Source organism: Gavialis gangeticus, unplaced genomic scaffold (genome assembly GCF_001723915.1).
Source record: "Gavialis gangeticus isolate Ggan-Ray unplaced genomic scaffold, GavGan_comp1, whole genome shotgun sequence".
Classification (NCBI taxonomy): domain Eukaryota; kingdom Metazoa; phylum Chordata; order Crocodylia; family Gavialidae; genus Gavialis; species Gavialis gangeticus.
Window position 1 is genome coordinate 173,513,606 of NW_017729022.1, and position 24,613 is coordinate 173,538,218.

Here is a 24,613-nt window from a genome sequence, read left to right on the forward strand (position 1 = left end):
GAACATGGGCCGGCATTGTGCGGATGCAGTCAGGAAGGCCAACCATAGATGCATCTCAAGCAACAACATGGAGAGGATCCAGAGGAGGGTCACTCGTATGATCAGGGGGCAGCAGGGCAGGCCCTACAAGGAGAGGCTATGGGACCTGAACCTGTTCAGCCTCCACAAGAGAAGGCTGAGGGGGAGATCTAGTGGCCTGTTACAAACTAGTCAGAGGGGACCAGCAGGCACTGGGGGAGTCCCTGTTCCCCTGAGCACTACCAGGAGTGACTAGAAATAACGGTCACAAGCTGGCAGAGGGTAAATTCACACTAGACATCAGGAGTCGCTACTTCACTGTCAGGGTGGCTAGGATCTGGAACCAACTTCCAAGCAAAATGGTGCTGGCTCCTACCCTGGGGGTCTTTAAGACAAGGCTAGATGAACATCTTGCTGAAGTCGTTTGACCCCAGTACTTTTTCCTGCCAAGGCAGGGGGTCAGACTTGATAATCTGCTCAGGGCCCTTCCGACCCTACAAACTACGAAACTGACTTGAATGAGGAGATGGAAAGCTCAATTATTAAGTTCACAGATGATACCAAGCTGTGGGGAAATGTGGGCACACCAGAGGATAGGGCAAAGATCCAAAATGACCTTGAGAGATTGGATTTATGGGCAGAACAAAATCAGGTGAGGTTTAACAGGGAGAAGTACACGGTCCTTCACCCGGGTAGGAAGAACACTCACCACAACTATATAAGGGGTGGTGGCCCAGTGGCTGGCACAGCATCTGAATGAGGCCTGGGGATCACAATTGACTGGAAGAAGAGTATGAGCTAACAGTGCGATGAAGTTGCCAGAAGGGCAAATAAAACTCTGGTGTGCATCGGATGATGTGTGGCCAACAGATCCAGGGAGGTACTCCTCCCTCTATTCGGCATTGGTGAGGCCCTCACCTGCAGTACTGTGGCCTGTTCTGAGCACCGCATTTCAATAAGGATGTGGATAAGCTTGAGAAGGTACAAAGAAGGGCCACCCATATGGTTAAGGGCATGGAGGGTGGGCCCTGTGAGGAGAGGCTCCAAGAACTTGGTCTGTTCAGCCTGAGTAAGAAAAAGCTGAGAGGTCATTTGATAGCTACCTACAAGTACATCAGGGGGAGCATCAAGAACTAAGAGACCAACTTTTCAGGAGGGCACCTCAAGGGAGGACGAGGACCGATGGACATAAGCTAATTGAGGGTAAATTCAGGATAACCTCAAGGAAAAACTTTTTCTCTGTAAGAGTCACCTGAATCTGGAACACACTCCCAGCAGAGGTGGTACAGTCACCCTCTTTGGAGGTGTTCAAGATAATGTTGGACAGGCACCTGGTCAAGCGCATCTGAGCCCAATAACTTCCAGCCCATGGCAGGGCACCAGACTTGATGATCTTACAGGTCCCTTCTGGTTCTATGTTTCTGTGATTACTGAGCTTTTATTTAAGCACTCTAAATTCATTGCAGGTTTTGCCCCAATGACCCCATATGTCTAATATAAACAACACAGTCCAATGGAATATGTATTCCAAAGATCTCAAAACTCAGTGCATTGCACGTATTATTGAACTACTAAATTTGGTGTAGATAAATCATTTTTAGTCAAGAATGGGAGTCCTGAATTGTTTCAATGCACTGCAACATATGAATTTCAATTCCTTCTATAGCCAGCCTCCATCTGGAGTGAAAAATACTGAGAGGAAAAATGAAAGGCAACAATTTTTGGTGTTATCTTTTACTGGATCAACTATATGATTTGGAGGGATGTCAGACAAGGTCTTCAAACCAAAGTGCCCTTCCTCACTCCAAAGAACCCCCAAAACAATACCCCGCCCCAAACTTCCCCCTCTGAAGTTACTAGAAGGGTTTTCAATTATATATCAGCTCATATATAATATCTCATGTACAGCAAGGTATGTTTCAGTTGTAACAGTGACCAGGACTTTTCCCCAACTCAAACCCACCTACATTTCCACCTGACATACCAGCTTTTTGAGGACACTACATACTACGTCATATTAAATAAGCTGAGGCACTCTAGCTGCAACTTGCCTAATAGGACTAAATGAGCAAGGAACTCGGCAGCTATGGAATTCTGCTGACCTATGAACACTGCTAAGTTCAGCAGCTGAATACAGATTTGAAGTGGTAGCTGGTAAGAATGTGATTTTTCATTTACATTTGTGGGTGACAGGTAGACTAAATGGACAGCATTTACCTTTTCTAAAAAAATAAGCAAGCAAAGAAAGAAACCTTTGATATACTAATTCTGCATGTTATCCCGTTTTCCTTCTACAGGCAGTCCTTGGACTTATGACACAATTGTTTCCTAAAAACCATGTCTCGAGTCAAAACGTTGTAACTTGGAACTGATTTTCCCCACACAAAACAATGTTATAAATGGGGGGGTTGATTCCTGAATGAAGGCCTAATACCGTATTTTCACCAAGAATAACCCAGAATTTTGCACGCAATTACAGATAAGTAATATAGCTACATTAATGTATTTACGTTGTAAACAGCAATCATATTGATTTGGAAGGACTTCTTTGAGATGATTCTGCTGGACTTTTTGAAGGGTTCTTGGCTGGAGTCTTCTCAGGAGTCTTGGCTGCAGGTTTTTCTGGAGTCTTGTCTGCTTTCTTAAAGAAAGTGTCCAAGGAAGTTGTTCTCCAGGGAGATGGGCAACGCAGCTAACTTGTTCACTGGCGTGGCACTGTGTCGCATCAGATCAAGCGTTGTAAAGTCAAAACTGACACCAGAAAGTTGAAACAGGGTTTCAACTTATAAACATTGTAAGTGCAAAATGTTATAACTCAAAACTTTGTAAGTCAAGGACTGCCTGTACTCATCTTTAATTATTCTATCCTCCAGAATTTGTTCCAAGGCCTTCCATACTATTGGCTAGCAGATATGTAGTTGCTCAGATCAGAAGGGCTTTCTTCTATAACCTGAGGCTCATCAACTGAAAACAGGAAAGAGACCTGGGGGTAGTGATCCGTCACGAAACAACTGAACCACCAATGTGAGGCAACCAAGAAAAAGGCAAATGCAATCCTATCACATACTGGGTAAAGTACTTCATTTACTTGAATACAAGACAACTCTGATAAGACAACCCCCCCAATACTTAGATTCTATACATGGAAAATGTATATATGTGTTATAATTTTTCAGGTATAGAATCCAATTACTGGAGACTTGCCTTGAATTTGTTATCCTCTTACTTTTATGGTGGGGAATAAAACTGGGGGATCAGGTAGCCCCCCTACTTCCCTGCCCCCTGCCACTGCTACAGGAGGGAAATAAATCTGGTGGATCAGATAGCCCTCCCCCACCACTTCCCTTCAACTTCTTCCTACTGCAATCCATTCCCCCGCTCCCTACCATTAAAAACTTGCTCTTCCTGAGCACATGAAAGTGAGGGGCAAATTTGAAAATTCAGACCTTGAAATAAACATACCTGCAGTTGTTTGCATATGTTCAAAGACTTAGTTCATCCAGAATTGAGGTACTCCATAAACATACTTTAAAGCAGCACTTTTGTACCTACTTACTTATACACAGTACACTTGATCTGAGCCTTCAAGAGGCCGAAAAGCGACGTAATATTTATCCAAGGACAAAATGCTCGTGACTTACCAAGCCATGGTGACCCCACAGCTCAGCACTGCTTAGTATACATGTGTACTCCAGATATTCCTCTCCCCACCAAACAGAAGATCCATGTGCTAATTAGCCCCCAACTCATGACCGCAACCGGTTGTTCCTGTCACAAGTCCTGGGATCCCACCAAATATTCGATGCAGATGAGATGCAGGACAACCTGGTCCAGCTTCACCTTATGGAGAGCAGGGCCACACTAATCATATGCAACAGGCTGAGGGGGAAGAGGCAAAAGAGCGATACTGAGTGAACAGTTTGGGACCCTGTTTGGCAATGTTTGCCACACATTTAAGGTTAGTGAAGAAACAGGAATCACTGGAAATGGGAAAGAAAGGCACAGCTCAGCTATGAGAGTGAAGAGGAAGTCAAAACAAATGCAAAGTAGTGACAACCATGACTTGAAGAGTTGGTGCTGAGGGGGACTGTGGTCTATTGACACAACCATTTCTCCTATTCAGATGGACTGCAATGACTTATCCTTGTAGCAGGTTCCCATCAGCATGGGCCATGTGTATTATAGTCATACTCAGTGTGGCATTTAAATCAACTTCTCAGCTGGTTTTCATGACGAAGCACTTATTTTTGCCAGCAGTTTAATGACAGACAATGTATTTAATGAAGTTTCTTTGTACAGGTACTTCTCACTTAACATCATAGTTACGTTCTTGAAAAATGTAACTTTAAGCAAAATGATGTTAAGCAAATCCAATTACGTCACAGTAGTTACCTACTAGCAGGTGGTGGCCAAATGTTATAACTGAACATTGTGCAACTTTAAACAAGTATAGATCCTCTAATAGATTAGCGACATAATAACAAAACAACATTAACAAGGACAACGTTAAGTGAGGAGTACCTGTAAGCAAATGTAAGGCAAGAAGCTTACCTTCCCCCCCCATGCTACTTGCGGGGGGGGGGAAACCCTTCTCTTGTACTGGAATAAATACAGGATAGCTAATAAAAGAGAGGGAGCTATTACTGATGTGTGTACAAGGCACCAAGTATCATATGGAATTTTCTATGTAAATTCTGGTAACCCATATTAAAAAAAAATGTATTCCAACTGGAAGAAGTACAGAGGAAGGCTCCTACAATCATCAGAAGCATAGAGAACCTACCCTATGACAGGAGACTAAAAGAGATTGTTTTGCTATGCTAATTTACCCATATATTGAGAGGGCACAGGATTGTTTTGCATAATCATATTGGTGGATAAACAACAGAGAGGGAACATGAGGGAGAAAGCAAGCTATTTAAACTTAGACATATGTTGGCACAAAAGCAAATCTGTATCTAGGGCTGTCAAACTTTTAAAAAATGTAATCGTGATTAGAAAATGAGTTGCAATTAATCGTGATTTTAATTGAACAGCTAAAAACTCCAAATTATGGGCAGAAAAACTCAAAATTATGCAAGTAATGTGTATGGTTGGAGGGGTGTGTATGGGGGGCAATTTGTGAAGGTGTGGGGGGATGTGGGAATGTGTGTGGGTTTTGGAGCCGGGGAAGGGGATTCCCCACAGGGGGATCTGGAGCCCCAGGAGGGGAGACCCCCACACTCCCTAGCAGAATGCCCAACTTGAGTGGCATCTCCGCAGAGCTGCCCTGGGTCCAGGATACACCCCCCACCCAAGCATGGCCCCAGTGGCAGTAGGCTCACTCCATCCTTGCCCCAGCAATGGTGGCCACAGGCTGCCTGGGCTGGGACAGCTGCTCTAGCCCCAGCCCAGATCCAAAATTCCTCACCTACCTGGCTCAGTGTATTCCAGGCAGTCCTGACCCACCCTGAGGCCAAGCTGTGGAGCCCAAGCATGCCAGGAAATCCTGCCATGGCCCAGCACCACCTTCCCAAAATCCCCAGAACTGCCAGCCTAGCTGCTTGGGGCCCTGCATGGGGGTTATGTGGGGTGGGTGTGCCCCCCCCTCACCTGCTGTAGCTGCCTGGAGCCCACACCTAGGCTGCCCTGTGGCCCTTCTGGACTGCCACTGCTGCCCCACTGGCAGGCCCAAAGACAGTAGTAATGGTGGCAGGGCAGGGCAGGGCAGGGCAATCCGGGTGCAGGCTCCAAAACCACGTGCACAATTAACATGTTAAAAAAATTAACGCATTAATTCATTCTTGAGTTAACTGTGCACATTAACACCAATTAATTGACAGCCCTAGTATTAAACTTTTCACAAATAAATTTAGGTTGGAGTTAGATTTCTAACCATGAAAAGAGTCAAGTTCTGGAACAGTGGGTTGGAGAGGCAGGAAAACTTAGTTGATTTAAAATTGTCGTTTGATAAAACTAGACTCAATAACTTACAAGGCGCCTTCCAATCCTACATTCTAATTAATGCTGATTAAAGATAATTAATGCTCAGTTAAAAACTGATTTTTTATCTTTGTTTTCTACTTTAAATCATTAATCTAAATTTAAAGATTTAAGAAAGGGTAAGATTTCAAAAGAGAAATGTGATTCAAATAATAGAAACCAAGAGTCATAAAGTCTCAATACTGTTCTTAAAATGGCAACATATATTGGATTAATTGTAGCAACTGAGGATATTGTCATACCTAGAAAAGTTCTGTAATTGTCTTAAGGAATAACTACCTGATTTTGAAGAAAGGGTAATGTAGTAGTTTCTCTCTCTCTCTCTCTCTCAAGGAATGCAAGACTACTTAGCTGAAACAGTGCTTCACAATATGATAGACATGTCAATGTTATCCAACATCTCTACTAAGTTATATTCTGATCAAATTATGCCTACTGGATCCAGATAAAGACACTTATTCCATTAAGACTTAAAAAGCCAGACTCAACAGGAATGGCCTTCTTAAGAAAAGGTCTAGCATGAATGGAAAGCCAGAATTTTTTGTCAGCAAATGGAAGAAGTTCTTAAGTCTCACTACGGAGTAAATATTTTTTCAAGACACAAATCTTGCTTAATACTTGTTTAAGATTTTAATTTATACTTCAGTCCATTATTACCATCTACCACACAAAAGGCATCATCTCCCACCCAGTTTGCTTTCTTACTTTCTTCCTCCATTTCTTTTGTCCCAAGCCATTATCACACAAGTTTTAATGCATGCATTATTTTTTCTCATGTGAGATTTCATACATAAAATTATGTTTAGTCAGAAAATCAATGTTCTGGAACACAACAAAAAAATGGGCTACCTAAATTATACTAGGGATAATCTTAGCCCCACAACAATTGAGATGGGAGAATATTGAGGCAGTTTTTAATGCCTCCTGCATGACATCCGCCTATAGGACACAAGTTGTGCAGTGTGCCTCTAAGATATGTAAGTCAATCATATCCTGTTACAGCACTCTACTGACTACTTTAAGATGTTGTATAAATTTGGTTTACCTCTTGAAGTCAGTCAATAATTTCAATTACAACCTAAAGCTAATTATAACTAAGTCAAGTCAAGGTTGAATATAGACATTTTAAAGAATGATAGTATTGTTAAAGTTTAGAATAAAATACATTCCTTTTCAAATTGTCCAACCTACTTTAAAGTCATCCACTTCTTGTCGACCTTTTTTCAAGTGACAAGAATCCAACAATCTACCACTCTCCAGAATTAAGCTCAAAAATATTAGTGAGGACTCAAAATAGTTTTATGTATAAGAGCTGTACAGTAGTGTAGTTATATGTTATGATTATTCTTCCCCCTCTTAGAAACTTTATCTCAATGAACAGAATATAGACAAAAACTACAGCAGATCTTTACAACATTTAACACTAATAACGAAACACCTTACATACATTCTCCTGAAAAAGCAAATCAGATTTTTGAGTACTTACAACAGAAGCCGGTCAACCTTTGGTCCATTACCTCTCTGAAAGACAATGGGAGGCCTATATGTTTTCATTGCTCCTACAATCTATACACTTATTTTCTGCCTATGGAGTTCCTGTTCTCTTTATAAATACTTGTTTGAAGTGGTGATGATTTCCAAGCTATTTATAAATCTTAGCCAATGAGTTTCCTACTGACATATGAGACACTGGCACAGTGATTGATTTACATGCCTCACAATATTATTTATCACTGCTAAAATAGGTGGTACAATATTATACACATAACATGAGTAATACAAAGAGGCATGACATGATCTAATATTATATTTTAACATGGACGTTATAATACCAATCTGTTCTGAAATCATTTAATATATACAGATGCCTATTTGAGAATGCGCCTTCAGTTAGAACCAATGAAGTGCACTCAGCAGCTTTTCCCTTTCCTACTGAGTTAAGTCTCCTGTTTTTGACTACCATTCCCTCCATGAAAAAACTAAGGACAATCCACTTTGGCTATAGTTACGAAACTAAGTTATGTAAGTTTTCCTCAAAAGTGCAGGTTAATATATATCTGTAAAACTGTAGCCACAATCACTTTTGAGATCCATTATTGATCTTATGTAAATGAATGCTGGTAAAAAATATACACTGTGCCTTCAGTTTGCTTGGTTATTCTCTGTAATACTAGGTACAAATGCTAACAATCACATGCTAATATTTTGGAAAAACTTCAGTAAACCAAACAAAGATAGGACTACCAGCTTTGGATGGTAATATGAAAACTGCCCAGACTTAAGCATTTCAATACTGATTTGACTATATAATGTAAAACTACAGGAAGAAAAATAATTCAAAATACTATGGATTGCAAAGTTAGTGCTAGTGGCTTTACAGATGATTACATCATTAACTGCACAATCACTAATTTAGATCCACATCCATGAGGACCAACAGTAAAAAGTATTCACCTTAAAGAAGCATTTTTACTTTAATTTATGCTTTATGCATTTGAACCCGAGAGTATTAGATTATAAATTTCTTGTGAACTACTAAAAAGACATTCAAAGGACAAAATTTTAACTAAAATACTTTAGAACATTTTATTTTTAATCTCACTCAGTGCTCAACACTGTTATGAAGTGAATGAATATATTTTAGGAATTTAAGTGATGTGACAAGAAGGAGTCTGTCACTAATGGCCCAATATTAGCAAACGCTCAGCATTCTCCCTGCCTGATCTCTAAATATAAAAGAAATAGATCATCTCCACTGGATAAATCAACACTGGTTAGGAAAAAACGGGAGAACAACAAAATAAAAACTTGCTAAGTGTTGTCACTTAAAAATACAGTTTCTTAATATAAAAACTAATACTAGGAAGTGCTTTACAGCAAAATCTTTACACCAAGTAAATATATTCTAGAATAGCAGGTGCCTGCATATAGATAGCATTTTCACTACTCCACTGCCATTATTAAATCTGCTACATAATATGGCAGTCAATGTTATGATGACAAAAAAGAATCTTGGAACTCTTAATTCAATTGAATTACAAAGTATGCCTATGATTAAGAAAATTAGTAATTTCTTCTGTTCCAGAAGATACAAAGTAGATTCTACTGTTTATCTCTGTACAGGAGACAATATATGTTTATATCGCTTACCTGAGTGCACTTTAATATAACACATCTCTATCCCTAAATACACATAACCAACCAGGTATTGGAACCAACCTGTCTTCTGTACGGAGCAGCAACATTATACATTTAAGGATAAGCTTAATATATCATTAAAATCCAAACCTTAAGCATGACTTTTGTCTAATAAATTCATTTTATTAGCTGGGCCACTTGAGATAACAGCTTTATTTGTTTCAAAATTCATTCACTTTTAATGTTCTCAAGTAGCAGAAACCTTGGTTAACTGTCCAGCTAAATGTTGGCTCTGAGCATTGTGCCCTGTATCTAGAGGCTAGAAGTGTCAGACATCTGTAAATATATTCAAAACATATACAGAACCCTACTTTCTTCCCACACATTCATTGCTCCCTCAATTATCCAAAGTCTATTCCTGAATATTATAATGGATTTTCACTGTGATAGAAAAGTCTGTGGGAGTCTAAAACTTGTTAACACCAACAATTAAGTTCTAATCAATTTTAAAAATACAGTTACTGTAGTAGAAAAACTTAAAAAGGATTTAAAAATGACAAAATCTAGTTACTGGGCTTTCATATACAGTCTTTGAAAAAAAATTAAAAAGCATTCACAAAGCAATTTTCCTGCTACAATAGGACTAGTAAAGGCATATTGAAAACTGTGCCAAAAATTAACTTTCTAAGAGTTCAAAGAAGCAATGAAGTGGGAAATGGAAGTAATGCTGCATATTAACAGGAAGAAAATGAAATCTCTTCTATTTGGCACCAGAACTCCATTTGCTACTGTTTTTTGTACTAATGTATTTTCTCAAACAAAATTCTGGGGCAAGGTAATGACCTGTATTAAGAGTTATTTACATCTTCTGTTTCCTTGAAATATGGTTTGAAATTACATTTCAAATAATTATAGCAGAAGCCAGAATCTTCATGTGGTTAAATTCCTTACCCCTCTGCAAACATGAGGGTTTAGGAAGTAACTGGGGGTTTATGAAGCTTCTCCGATGAGCTCTGTGGGACTACTGATCAGCTCCAGTTGAGTAGAGAAGCAGAGACTTTTGAAATAAAAGCTGTAACGAACAGCCCAATAGTTTATTCTTACTTCCGCATCCCCACTGAGAATTAAGTAGGTTGTGAACAACCCAAGTGTGAATGGTCTGGATTCTACTGTACTGAGGTTGTTTAGATAAAAATAACAGAATCAAATAAGTAATTTGTTCATGTGGTTAGCTCCTGATCAATGATCAATATTAAATTCAGATGGTAACAGGAAGATTATTTATGTTAAATATAAATAAATCATTTTCAAAAACAAGTCAAACTTAAATAAAGGGACCCTAATCTAGATATAGGAAATGTCATACTGTAGAAAGGTGCATAATGCTATGATTTTTTAATGTCAATTGTCTGTTCACTATGCACTGCTACTGAGTCAAATGTAGATGATGAATTACAGTTTATTATAAATTATCCACCATCTGGTTCAATTGACAACTTCAAAATAAAATGCATGGAGAAAATAAAACCAGAGTTAAATACCTGAATGCTTTAAAATTAGCTTTTCATTACTATTTTTATATTGCATTTAATATTAAAACATATTGGGACTTTCAAAATACTGCACGCTGTTGGCAGAGAATACTCTGTCCGCAGAACACAGTACAAGCAGGGAAGCTGACATGGGTGACTGGTGCCTCCCGAGTCTGGAGGGGCACCAAATCACTGCCGGGAGGGTGGAGAGGGGAGAGTCCCCCCCCCATGGTCGATCGCCAAGCCAGCAGCAAAACTGGAAGCGTACTTCTGGTTTTGTGGCTGGAACTGCCAGGGGGTGCATGGCTGATCTCAGGGGATGTACGTACACCTGCATGCACCCCCTATGCATCACCAATGAAAGCTGAGCCCACTTCCCAATATTAATTTAACAATATTTTTCAATCTCCTGGATGGACCACATTTAGAAACAAGGCTATTCAGTCTCAAGCTATTTTAGCTATTTCTAATATAAGAAGTTCCCTTTCCTGACACCCGTTTCTTTTTTTAGAAAAGAATACGAGGACATAGACATACCTAGAGCTCAAGAAAGTAGGCATTTATAAAAGTGGAAATTTGGACTGGAGGGAAAAAAAAAATCAATCTGCTTGAAAATTATGGTACTGAATTTTCCCTAGTATTCCCTTCTGATGTCCTTAGTGACTGGAATATGAAAAGGCCTATGTGGATTTCTGACAAAAGATTTGACTCAACTAGATTTCTGTACTGAGTTGCTGCACCTGAGCAAACTGACTAGAAATGGTGCACTACTGCACAGCACAATCTGCAAACAGGTAACTGCATCAACGCAAATTACTTTTTATACCAGAGTATTTGCACTACACACCCATTCACTTATCCCCGCCAAAAAGTCTGAATTTCTAACCTAGGTTTTTCTGGATCTCGTCATGAAATATAAATGGTTCAACTAGCAAACAAGTAAAGCTCTATAACATCAGTAGGGACAAAAGAATAATAGCAAGTACTGTGTTACAGATTGCTGGTGTAATGTAAAAACTAATAAGTATTGGTATTTCAATCCAAAAGTTGAGCGGTAAAAATGGGTAAAAGTTATGCCCATCAGTATGGCTCTATTCATGTAATACATTTTACCTTCTCTGGATTTCCAGCTCTTCTTGTGATGGGCCATTTTGAACTTGTGGGGGAAGCTGAGAATTCTGTCGAGGCAACGTTGGACCTGTGAATGGAGACAGATCAGAAATGAACATATCTTCAACTTTTAAGGTATGCAAAAAAACAACAACCAGAAAATCAGGAAAATCAAATAGCCACAACATGAAGCTATATAAATTACTCATTTTTTCTAGCAAAACAAAACAAGCTCCATAATGTAATATAGCAAATAAAAGCTGCCACAAATATTGCTTTATGTATTTCCAGAATGGAATCATTTCAAATGAATGAAAAAGTTTAACAGGAATGCAAAAATAAAGTTTTACATATGATGAGGTTTAAGACTAAACAGGTGTTTGTAGGCTTTGAAAAGGCTCCCATATTAAAAATTTTCTTTGACAATGAACAAACACACCCTTGAGTGAAGGGGAAAGACTCAAAGAATTAAAAACTCACCTAAATAGAACACTGGAAATGAAAAACAGGAGAAAAAAATCAGATGTTTATCACCATACTGAAAGTGTGAAGATAAGTTTATGTTCCCTAAGACTGCATTAAAGTAAATTTCACGAATACATTTTGTCATCTGGACTAAGGTAAATTCTTCTGCACAAGGAGTATTTATTTATTTACTCATTTATTTCTAATATTTTACTCCTAAAATCTGAAACTGTAGCACAAAAAGCCTTAGAAATAGTGCATTTTTCCAAGGATACAGCATACTGATTTATTTTAAAATGTGTACCACCATCTATGGTTGCTACATAGAGAGGTTAGGGAAAGCTATACTTCCGTTTAACTTTTTGCATTTGACACCATTTTATAGATCAGGGCTGTCCAACTTCTGACTGTGTGGGCCGTGCACCTCCCAGGCCATACAGCACATGCCACGCTGCACAGGTCCCCTTGCTGGAGGTGCTCCCCTTCCTTCCCACCACCCTGACAAAGGATATAATCCCTTGGGTCCCTGCCAAACCCACCTACTGTGGGCTCCCTCAGCCCTGTGGGCCATGTCATGCTGCACTGCCCCCAGGACAGGGGCACACAGCAGAAGCAGGAAGAGGGAGGGGTAGCCCAGAGACTCCAGTGGCAGCAGAAGGAGAATGATCAAGGGAGTGGCACCCAGATTAAGTACCTGAGGGCTGCAGGGTTCCCCTTGGGGGCCAGACACAGCTCATACATGAACAGCCAGCTGGACAGCCCTATTATAGATAGTAGTTTTTGTGATTTCCATTGCACCTCAGACATTTCCTGGCCATCACAGCTATAACTACACTCTTGCCCTTGTATAGGCAGCCAAACAAATGCTTACTTCCAAAAAGGAAGGGGACGGGGCGCTGTTGCTGCTCATGGCATGCAGCAGCAGTTCCACTCTTAATTGCTATATGTACAGGAACCTATAGTGATACAAGTGAACTTAATCATGCCAACTTTAACCTTGCTTCATCCAGGGTTAAAGTTGAAGCAGTCTGGCTACATTCGTATTGCTACAGGCTCCTACACTCAGAGTTGTTACAGAAAAAGAGCTGCTCTGCAGTCCAGGGCAGCAGTTCCCCTTCTTTTGAAACTGATCCAACAGAGGCCACATACAGACATTCAGTTTCTCCTGGGAGAGTTGCTACTCTCCCAGGAGAAACCACAAGTATACCAATGTTCAGGATTTTTTCTTCCAGAGCAAAAATCGCCACTCTGGGAGCAAAATAACTGGGAGTAACTAGAGTTAAATCACTCCCATAAGAGTTTCTCCTACAAGTACATGATCTCTTCTGAGAGAAGGCACAACACATTCCTATAGCATCCTAGGGTGCTTTTCTTCAGCTTTGCCCCCCACCCCCTGAGGAGCAGAATGCACCACCCCTTTCACAATCACCACACCATGCCCTGCAGGCTGTCTCTCCCTGCAGAAGTCTGGATCAGCCAATCAGAGCTGCCTTGTGCACTGCTGCCATCTGTTCCCAGGCAAACTGAGGGACCCTTCAGAGGATGCCAAGATGTACGCACAAGGCCCCCCTGGCTGCACAGAATCAGCACTGAAAGCTCTCTGCTTTTCAAGAGCTCAATATCAAACTTAAGTTCAGGCATCACTGGGTAAGTTTTTCTCCCAGCAAAACAAACTTAGAAGAATTCTTCCAGATCATCTGAACATGTGTACACAGTCTGAACATCTACTGATATTCAAAGTATCACACAGCAAAAGGGAAAACTCAGAATTTAAAAAATGTGGGAATGCAAGACTGCAAAACCTGATAAGGCAACTCTGAGTTTCAGATCCTATATTCCTTGAAACTTATTTATGACTAGCTGTCATATTAATGTATCCTCTTATATATGGCATTTTCTTCAAAATGCTGTACTAGATTGCACAGTGTGCCTAGTTTTATTATAGGCTTTACATTTTTCTAGACACTTTCACGGACAAGCTTCTCTATTCAGGAGTTATTTCACATCCATATTCTTCCTTAACAGTGTTTTGTAAGACCTGCTTTATAACTAATACTATGCACTGGTTTTGAGGTGAAATAGAGGAGTGTATAAGCAAGCAATGAATAAATACTGTATGATGTGTCAACATTAACTATTGCTCCTACTTGGGTAGAAATTTTAAAATATATATTTTATATATAATTATCTATCATTGTTTGTTATACCCCAAATCATGTATCACCATGAAAAGACAACACATTTTCAAAATGTCAGTGTCATGTTTCTGCAAATGTCCCCAATATTTCCTATTTGAGTCATAAAAAGAAGTGTTCAGGTATCGACTTTTCTACAGTAGTCTTGCCTGGACACAGCAGTGCATATTAACATTTTTAAAACCATATAATTTAAAATACATTAAAATAGCTACATCATAAACAGATACTCTCTCTCTAGAAAAGGACAGTATAACTCATAAACGAATCTCCAAAGAGATGTAATTCATCATGCTGTTTACTAGTCACATCGTCACCTAAGTTGTTTGTAACGTCATTGACCAGACATCAGAAAACAACAGAACTCACATTTGACATGGAACATAAAAATAGTAAATGGATATGACAAGATGTGGGTATGACATTCTCTGTAAAACAGTAGTTCTCAAACTTTTTAGACTCAAGACACCTTTGTTAGACTAGAGAAAATTTGTTAGACTGGAAAAATGCCAGCTCTTAGCTTTCACCTGGTTTTTAACTACAGAAGAAATAATGGAGAAAATTTTCCATTGCAAAGAACACAAAGACCATAACAGTTCAGAATATTTTTGACACTATGGATTCCCTATTTGAAATCCTTAGTTATATCTTGTGAATCACATACAGATGTTTCCATACATGATAGTGCAAATACTACAAGGTAGGGCTGTGAGAAGCTTCAGTCCCTGATTCGATTCAGCGGCGATTCGGCCTGATTCAGTGGCCGAATCTCCAAATCTGAATTGAATCAAGAGACCCTTTAATCTCTCCGAATCGAATAGGAATCCTCCAAATTAATTTGGAGGGATTTGGAAAGATTTGATGATTCCGACATAAACACAGCTTTAAATGTTTTTTCTATGTACCTCAAGATACCAGGCGGCTCATGAATCCTGAGATGCTAGGGTGGGTGAAGCATCCCACAGGAGCGCAGAGGGCTCCACAGTGTGCTCAGCAGACCTGGAAGTGGACCAGAAAAGCTTCCAGATCTGCCGGGGAGCATGCTAATCCCCCGCTCCCCCCAGCACTCCTGTGGGACGTTCCATCCACCCCAGCATCGCAGCATTCAGGAGCCACACCTGGTACCTCAAGGTATGCAGAAAAAACATTTGAGCTGTGTCTATGGCCGAATCACTGATTCTCCAAATCAGCACTGAATCTTCAGATTCTGATTCAGCCGAATCGAATCGGGGACAGTGATCTGAATCAACAAATCAAATCACTCTCCCCAATTCAGGCCAAATCCGAATTGAATACAGCCACTTTTGCACACCCCTACTACATGGTACCTTGGTCGAGAATCACTGCTGTAAACTAAGAAGCAGGCAAGTGCATACAGCACAACATGGAATAAGAGAATGGTATGTAGAATGAGGCAGAATACTCAATGGTGTTGTGAGAAAATCTTGTTCAATATAGTGATTTCCAGTCTTACATGGTAATCAGGGATGTTCACAATTAGATAAGTGATTTAAAAAAACAAAACAAAACAGGAAAAATAGCTCAACTGAATAGGTAACAATGGATACATTATCAAGTATGTATCCTGGTATACACTTAAAATATGTGAAAAAAATATGGGAGTCAGATTAATTTGTGACTTTCCTTTATGTATTCTACAGATTTTAGTTGTGAAAAACAACTGAATAAGCCAAATTTGCTTAAGGTACCAATTTCTCAAGAAAACATATTAAATGCTGAATAACTTTTTTTTATATCTAAATGTAAAAAATTCTCCTGTGAATCAACTGGTGTAAATTCTGAATGGCAGCTAGTTTTCTGGGAAGATGTTATTTTTTATAACATTTACTAACCCTCCTTGTACCTAGGGCACACAAGAGAAAGGGCAGCATGCACATCCTGCTCTTCAGTTTCTTTTCCTGTGCCATCTTCTTCTGAATGTAATTCAGAAAAAGAAGGCAAGAAGGGCAGGATGCAAATATGTACGTGGACATTATAGCTTGAATTCCTGTAACTGAAAAAGATTTTCTATCTTTTCAGCAACTGTCAACCTACACATTTTCTTGCTGTAGGCAACACCAAAGTAGTGCCTGCATGAATCTGAAGATCAGTCTTGGAGAACCTGTAGACAAAAAGTAACTAGAAGGCCATTGTATCAGATGCTTCATTCTGCACAAAAACTTCTGCAATTGCATAGTGCTTGGTGAAAGTATGCATCAAGCTCCAAGTGACTGGTCTGCAGACATCCCCTGTAACAATGTTGTTTAAGATTACAAGGGAGATAACCTAGGTCCTGTTATAGAGTGGGTTCATATCAGAGAAGAGAGGTTCCACACTTCAGTGGTCATATAGCACAATTTCACACTGCCAATATTCAGCTTGACAATCTCTGGACTGATACTGCTCAACTTTTAGATCTCTCAGTTATCCCTTTCTATCCCTGTTAACATGGAAATCTCTATCCATGACTGCTGAATACCCCCAAAATATATCTGCATTGGTCATGTTCTAACCTGTGGCTGAGGAGGACTTCATCTAGAAGGACTGAAAGACTTTGACCTTCCGAGGACTGTACCATGTTGAGGAACCAAACTAAAAGCTTGGAGCCTCTCTCTCTTATTCTCTGTGATCCCCTTGATGGTAAGAAGAAAGACGCTACCTGATTAGAATGTCAAGAAAATATAAACTGGACCTGCTGGGAAAGAGGTAATGAGAGGGAAAAGACTGCAATTGTCTGAATGAAGAAAGTTTGGAAGTTGGGGGTACAGGAAGGACTATTATTGGATGGGCAAAGGAAATCTGGACTATGTAGTAAATAAAGAATGAGTGAAAACTGGTCATATCAGGAGCTAAGGGACGAAAGGGATTGAAAACCATCAAGATGGAAAAGAAAAGGATGTAATGAAGGGCAGTGATGTGGTCAGAAAAATGAGCCTACCTGGTCACATACACTGGGATATATAGATCCATAACAATAAGTGATAGTCAAGGCTGTATAATGAGCCCAGGGAAAGCACTCTAAGACTTGGAGGCATTGGGAAAGGGAAACCTGGACATAGGGCAAGGGGGAAGGGGTGGATGAGAAGAATCAGGCCTGATTTGAAAAGGACCATGAGACCAGTTTGGAAATCTTGAGGTCAGGAAACAGTAAAGGGAAGGACAGTGCTACCGGGGGAAGGGTCAGGGTAGAGTAAAGATAAGAGTGGAACACTATCAGGTTGGAATGAACAGAACAGAAGGGTCAAACTCTCTGCCCACAAAAGTATACTCTCCTGCAGGGCATCAAGTAGAACCTGAGTATTTTAAGTCTCAACCTCTGCTGTAAGCATCCATCTGTGAAACCACAGTACTGAAGCATCTCATATTCTTTTAGTCCTGGCCCATATAGGAGGATAACAGTTTACAGGTATCAATTTCTCTGTGGGTACATCTACACGTGCGCTTTAATGCACTGTAGCCTATTTTACTGTGCATCAAAGCATCACGCCAAAAACTATAATAATATGCAAGTGACCAGTAAAAACAGGTTACTAGGCATTAAGCATCACTATAAAAGTGCACTTTCGCTACTGTGTGTTTGGGCAGCCTAATGCCCGTTTACTTAGTTCCTTTACATAAGAGGTACTAAACTTAACGCACAGTAGCAAAAGTGCATTAATGACTGTGTAGACACACCCTGTAGGCTCAAATAGTTGAAGTCTGTGATGAATCTAACAGTTCCAATCCTACTGATGTCACTGACAACATGACAGAATTTTTTTTTATGTTTTACTTTTTTAAATTCCTGGAGAAAGGAATTGATTCTTTTTTCTTTTTTTTTTTTTTAAATATAACATATATTTTCTTCGTCCTGGACTTTGTTATATGTTGTGAGCTCTTAAGAGCATACATTGCAGGCATTACTTAAACATTAAACAGTTTCTATTTTAGAAGTGAAAGTTTAGCCATTGATATGTCAGCTTTGTCATCGACAAGAGTTGATCACATTTCTACTGTATGGTTATCAATCAGATTTTACTAATGAAAGCCTAGCAGGAAAAGGAAATTGTTAAAAAACAAGGAGCCAAGAACTTTTTATCACAGCTTGCCAAGGGTAACAATTTACTATAACATTTGATCATACACCTTTTTTGTATATATCCCACCTCTCCCCTCCCAGAGAAATGAGGGCATGTATTATGTGAGGGAAAGAGCTCTCTATAGGTACAAAAATCTGGGGGTGGGGGGAAGAGGGAGCAAGGAAGAGCAGAGCAGAGCAGTGACAGCAATGGGAGCCATAGCAATTAACAATCCACCACTTACTTCCTCCCTCCCTGGCCCTCTGTCACCAAATTTCTGCATCCATGGGGAAGCCTCCTCCCCAGCTGTGTGCCAGACTGGGCTGGTATGTGGAGGCAGGTGACACCCATCATGCAGGTCTGGCTCCAGCACTGGCCCAGACCTGCCATGCAGCTTCAGCTCCAGCACTGGCTTGGCCAGTTCAGGACCCAGCGCACAGCATCAGGGCCAGCATGCAACTCCCAACACCCGAACTCCCAGTCCAGGTACACAGATCCCCCAGCCCCCATGCACAACCCCATAGCTCTCGAGACCCCAGACCTGATATACTTACCATTACTCTAAGGTAAGAGCTTTTTCCTTCTTGGGGCCTTCTCAAAATGGGTTGCATGTTACATTCAAGTGTATGTTATATGGTAGAAAATATGGTACCTTGCTTCAGATTTGTAGTGGCACAAACAAGACTCTAATGGGAAAGGTATCCCATGTTTTGCGGCAGCTGCAATGCAGAAAACCAGAAGGACAGCCAAATAGAGGTTTTTTTGCCAATTGTAGCATTTTTTTCCACATCTATGTTTGGCCTATTTGTCTAGATAAATACCTTACTACGAAAGTGCCAACAATCAACACAATGTTTCCAGGTTACACTTGTTATAATAGATACAAAACATGTATTAGGTACCCTAATAGATATATTAGAAGCATTCTTGTATCAGAAAACTTTAGTATGTTTCTGTGAAGGAAAAGCTATTATAATACACTTGTCTCACTTGTATTCTGGCCAGCTCCTCAGGACAAGTACAGACTTAACAAGACTAATGTCAAGTTAAAAGTACAGTATGAGGGGGAATAACATAAAATGGGTAGGGAAGGAAGATGAGGGGCAGGGAAAGAACTACTCATTATCTATCCTAAAAAATATTCAGTTGTAGCTGAAAGATAAGAGAATAAGCAATTATTCTTCTGCTGGAATACCCCTACACATCTACCCCCACCTATCTGAACCCCAAAAGATACTGAAGCAAATAAGGGAATAAATAAAGAAAAGACTACATAATAAACAACAACTGGAGCTCAGAGTAGAGGAGCCCTACTATACCCTCCATTATGAGCCCCAATTGCTTTTTGCTCTAGCTCACTACAGCTACAACCTGGATACCTGACACATGGAAGATATCAAATTTTAGCCAATTTTTAAAATTAAATCTTCATAATTTCCCAGGCAGGAAGCAATTTTGACCACCTGTAACATGAGATACTGCTCCTGCCATTGCTCAAGGCAATTTGCATCACCATAGAGCCTTACAAGAAGCTGAGAGAGACTTATCAGCTAAGAACTATCTGCCGTAAGTACTCCATCTTTTGACTCCTCTGTGAAATCCTATGAAATATGAACTTCCATTTCTACCCAGGAGGACTTTAACAATCTTTTCTCCAATGCCTGACGGGTGTTTGTGCCTGAAAACTTGCAATTAAAGAACGTTTGTGCAAAAATCTTGTTGGTCTAATAAAACACATCTCCTCTACTATGAGCCCCAACTGCTGTTTCCTCTAGACCAATACGGCTACAACCTGGATACTGGATACATAATAAATAAGCACTCATTGCAGGTCCTCTCAGACACCTGAAAATGTTCTCTAAACCTCAACCCCCCTGTAAGGTAGATGTCCCATCCATTTTACAACTGCATGAACTGAAGCACAGAGGTTAAATGACTCGCTCAATATATTGCATTACTGAGTACATAGTAAAATAAGCAACAAAATCCATTCATCCTATATACTGGTCCTTAATCTAGCCAACAGACTCTCCTTACCAAGAGATGCATGTCAAAAAACAGAATGAACAATCTTTGGTACTCTTTATTCCAATTCTCTTTCCATGTGGTGATTCACACATCACCAAGTGGAGATTCAACAAATAAAAGAAACAAGGCATTTAAAAAATAATTTATCTTAGTACAAAAACAGATTTTGCAAAACAGAAAGGCCATGTCTATTTATGTTTAGTGGTGCAGTGTCTATACAATACTGTTGTAAAAATATTTAGTAAACATTTGGCTGCTCTACAGATTTTAATAGGCCAAATTAATGAGATTATTTTATTATGACTGGTAGGTTTCTAATGGAATTATATATATATAACATGACCTGTAAATGGTAACCCCTCCAGGAAGCAAATGCAATTAACCATTTTGAGCTGGTTCTCTTGGGGTGCTCATACATGTGCTCCAGCACTAGGGGTGAGGGGGCGCTTAATTAGAGCAGCTCTAAGAGCCACTAATTAAAGCATCCGGAGCAGCTTATGCATCAATGTCCCCATGCTTCAAAATGGCAGTGGGAGTGCTTTATCTAAAGCTCACTGAACAAACTTTAGGTAAGTCAAAACCACCATTTTGAAGCATAGGAATGCTGATACATCAGATGCGGAAGGCTGCTGGACAGCGGTAACTGCCACACTCCAGACGACTCGAATAATCAAGTCTGCTCCAACGTGCTGAAATTCCAGCATGTCAGATCAGCCTCCTTGCTCGTGTATAGGCACCCTTGCAGACAGCACTAAGCCAAAGAAAATCACTACCTACTTTGATATGCTGTTTCCAGTAAGTCCAGTTTGTTCAGTTACCCTGTCACTATTTGGCTCACTTCTGTCCCAGAAAAGCAGGTATAAGTAAAATAGCATGAACAGGGCTTATCTTGAGAAAGCATTCCGGTCCATTTATGAGGCTATATTATTTTATCTCTGTTTAGTGCAGAATGAACCTATTTCTCTGTGAAGTGTATTTGCCTTTTTATTTTTAAATTAAGTACAATGCGAAAATGTACTTGTAATCAGTGTATATCATTAAAATGCATCTTTTAATCACTGAATATATCATTAAAATACATCTTTTGTAAGCCCTTTTCAACACTAGAACAAAAAATTCTTCTTAAAGAATGGCTGTTATTGGAAAAAGTGTAGCTGTAACTTAGTCAACTACATACGATCTATGCACTAAAACTGGTTGAGGAAAATGAGCTCCCTTTAGAAAGCATTTCCTGAACAGCAATATAAAATCTCTAGTTTATGGTATTATTGTTTAATGATAGGGCTATCCACCTAATAGCTTGTGGGCTGCATGTGGCCCCCAAAGTGTTAGTACATGGCTGGCCAGCTCCTGCTGTGGTCCCCTCTTCAGGCTCCTCTGCCCTCTCCAGCTTTTAGTTCCTGCCCTCACTCCTGGGGGTGGGGTAATGCAACAGGAGTGGGTGGTGTGTGCAAGGTGTGCACGCGGTAGAAGGCCAGGGTGCCCATGATGCATGTGTGGCAGGGCATGAGGCAGAGTTGCTTGCTCTGCATGAGAAAAAGGCATGAGCTGAGCTGCAGGTGGCTGTATGGCTAGGAGAGGAGAAGGATAATGCACATGTAAGTGAGGTGGGGTGTAGGCCACCTGTGTGGTGCACACAGCCAAGAGAGAAGAGGGGAGCCAGGCTATCTACCTACGCTCTGCTTGTGATGGAGGGAGCAGTGCTAGACTGGGGAAAGCCTGGGGGAGGGAGGTGCTGCCTGCCTTAGCCTATGGCCTGAGCCTGGTGCCTGTAGCCTGAGCCTAGGACTACAACTCATTCAACATGTGACCCAATTGCCCAGAAGTTGGACAGCTCTGGTTTAACAATTAAAAACTGCAAAGCTGTCACAAACTTAAGCTCACATGAAACTAACCTAAGTAGTGCTGAAACTGGTTGTTCAAGTCAAAATATGAAACAAGGCTTTTCAAGCAAAGAATCAACTGAAAATAAACAGCAAGTTGATGAAGTACTATGAAGGTTAGAAAGAACAGATTTCTTAGCTACTTCAAGGAAAGCTCATATTAGTATTATATAAAAGGAAAACTTCCTCTCATTTTCCTCCATTAAAACTACTTACTTTTGGGGAGAGAATTTCAGATTTGGCAAAGCATTTAGTTTTATTCAGTACTAACAGTAGGCACCTGAGGACCTGCTGCTAAAAAACATTATGATTTCAATTTCCTTATGCTAGTTGTTCTATGCAGTTGATCTTATTTACATTTAAGATATCATTATCAGAGGATTTAGTACACTTGTAACAGCAAGCAAACAAAAACATATGCATAAAAATTGCTGGGAAAGAAACTTTGTAATTTTGATAAAAATCCTGACAGAAAGATATTAGAAAATGTAGCTAAAACCCATTTATTAAACAAGTTTCAAAAGTAGAGCACATACACCTTTTTATGCACAAGTAGCTCTTCCCTAGAAACATGCAAGTCCTATTTTCATAACTTAGGATCATAGAAAAGTATCACTGGAATGGACCTCATGAGGTCTAGTCCAGCTCTGTGCTCAAAGCAGTATCATTCTTGACTAATTGTTTTCAGTCCCCTTTCTATCCACTAAAGACCATTTCTCTTGTGCACTTGTTCCCAATACCATCCCTGATGGTAGTGTAGATGACAGACCAGTCTATACATAGTTCTTTTTTATTGGTTTATATGTAACATTCTTTACTCAGTTACTTACATTTTTATTTTGACTCAAAATTTTAAATCCAGGCTCAAATTATGGTTTCGCAACCCTTTTGTGCAGACAAATTCATAACTAAACTAAGAATTTTGGAGGATATCTCTATAGATTTCTCTGTCTGTCTGTCTGTCTGTCTGTCTCTCTCTCTATATATATATAAAAAGAAAAAAACAGGAAATGGATTTCTGAAGGAAGGGTACTGTCATTTGTAAATATTTTTCATGTCTTTGAAGCAACATACTTTTATTTATTGGTTTACAAAGGCCAAGAGACCTTTTTTCCTCCCTATTGTTTGTTCTATTCCTGGCATCATCATCATCTTACTGTGTGACTTCAGGCAAGTCAAACACTTAATCTCTGCTGTGCCTCAGTCTCCCCATGTATATAATGAGGATAATGATACTGAACACTTTTGCAAGCACTTTGAGATGAACTGATAAAAGCACTACCACTATCACTTTAAATCCATTATGCCAATATTATCTATTGCAAACTTGCTTCTTCTTAAATTTCATCAGCAGTCGTAGACAGAAATGCTGTTGTCTGCACAGAAGACAATCATCACTTTTTACTTTTGATACTACTAAATGAGACTTTAAATTGGCAGTTTTGGAAATATAAGCTTGAGATTGTAAAGGCACTGTTCATTTTGTAACACAAACCTTTAAAATAGCTGATGCTCATAATGATGTTACTCAGGACCAATAGATTGCATTACTGAATTAATTTAAAAAAACCTTTACATCTATGCTCATTTTGTGAATAAGAGGTTTCAAATACGGCATCTTCATGATCACTCTGAAGTCAGGCCAACTGGAGAATTTTAATACTATTCTTCAAGACTTGAACCCAAATTTTAGCTTAGTACTTTTATGTGATATATTACTGATCTTTGTGATAATACTATGCAACAGAAAACAGCATACAGGTAATGGCGAGAGACAACTGCAATAATGCTGAACAGTTTGAGCCCCAAAGCATACAATAACTAAAATTAAAGTTAATATTTTTTAATAATGTTACATGCTATAGAATTATAAAGGAAGTGGAATGGATAGACAATAACTAAATGACAAAATTCCTATTATTAAACCACACTGTTCAGATTTTGACAAATTGGTAATGTAAAGTAATCCTCCTAGGTGACCTAAGTCATCTTGCGACCTAAGTCACCTTTCATAAAACCCAGTGTAACTAAAAGAAAAAATGGCTTCCTAGGATGCTGATACAGGGATAATGTGGCTCAATAAAAAACAGGTTAACTACCACAGCACTAAAAGCAACTTAGCCCTTAGTAAAGGCATGGACAAGCACATGACATCTTTTCAAAGGGCTAAGAGGCTTAGGTCCTTATAAAAACTTGACCCATAT

General features: G+C 39.6%; 1 protein-coding gene across 11 annotated transcripts in view; it reads right to left on the reverse strand.

Annotated features, from left to right (window-relative positions):
- Positions 1–24,613, reverse strand: part of ENAH (enabled homolog (Drosophila)) — a 258,824-nt gene that overhangs the window by 53,299 nt on the left and 180,912 nt on the right. For 10 of the 11 annotated variants that reach the window (XM_019516522.1, XM_019516521.1, XM_019516524.1 and 7 more), the window contains one exon: positions 11,784–11,868. In XM_019516522.1, coding sequence (XP_019372067.1) covers positions 11,784–11,868 — 85 coding nt within the window. Of the gene's footprint in view, positions 1–7,486; positions 7,591–11,783; positions 11,869–24,613 lie in introns of those variants that run through there. The other variant, XM_019516526.1, reaches the window with a different exon arrangement.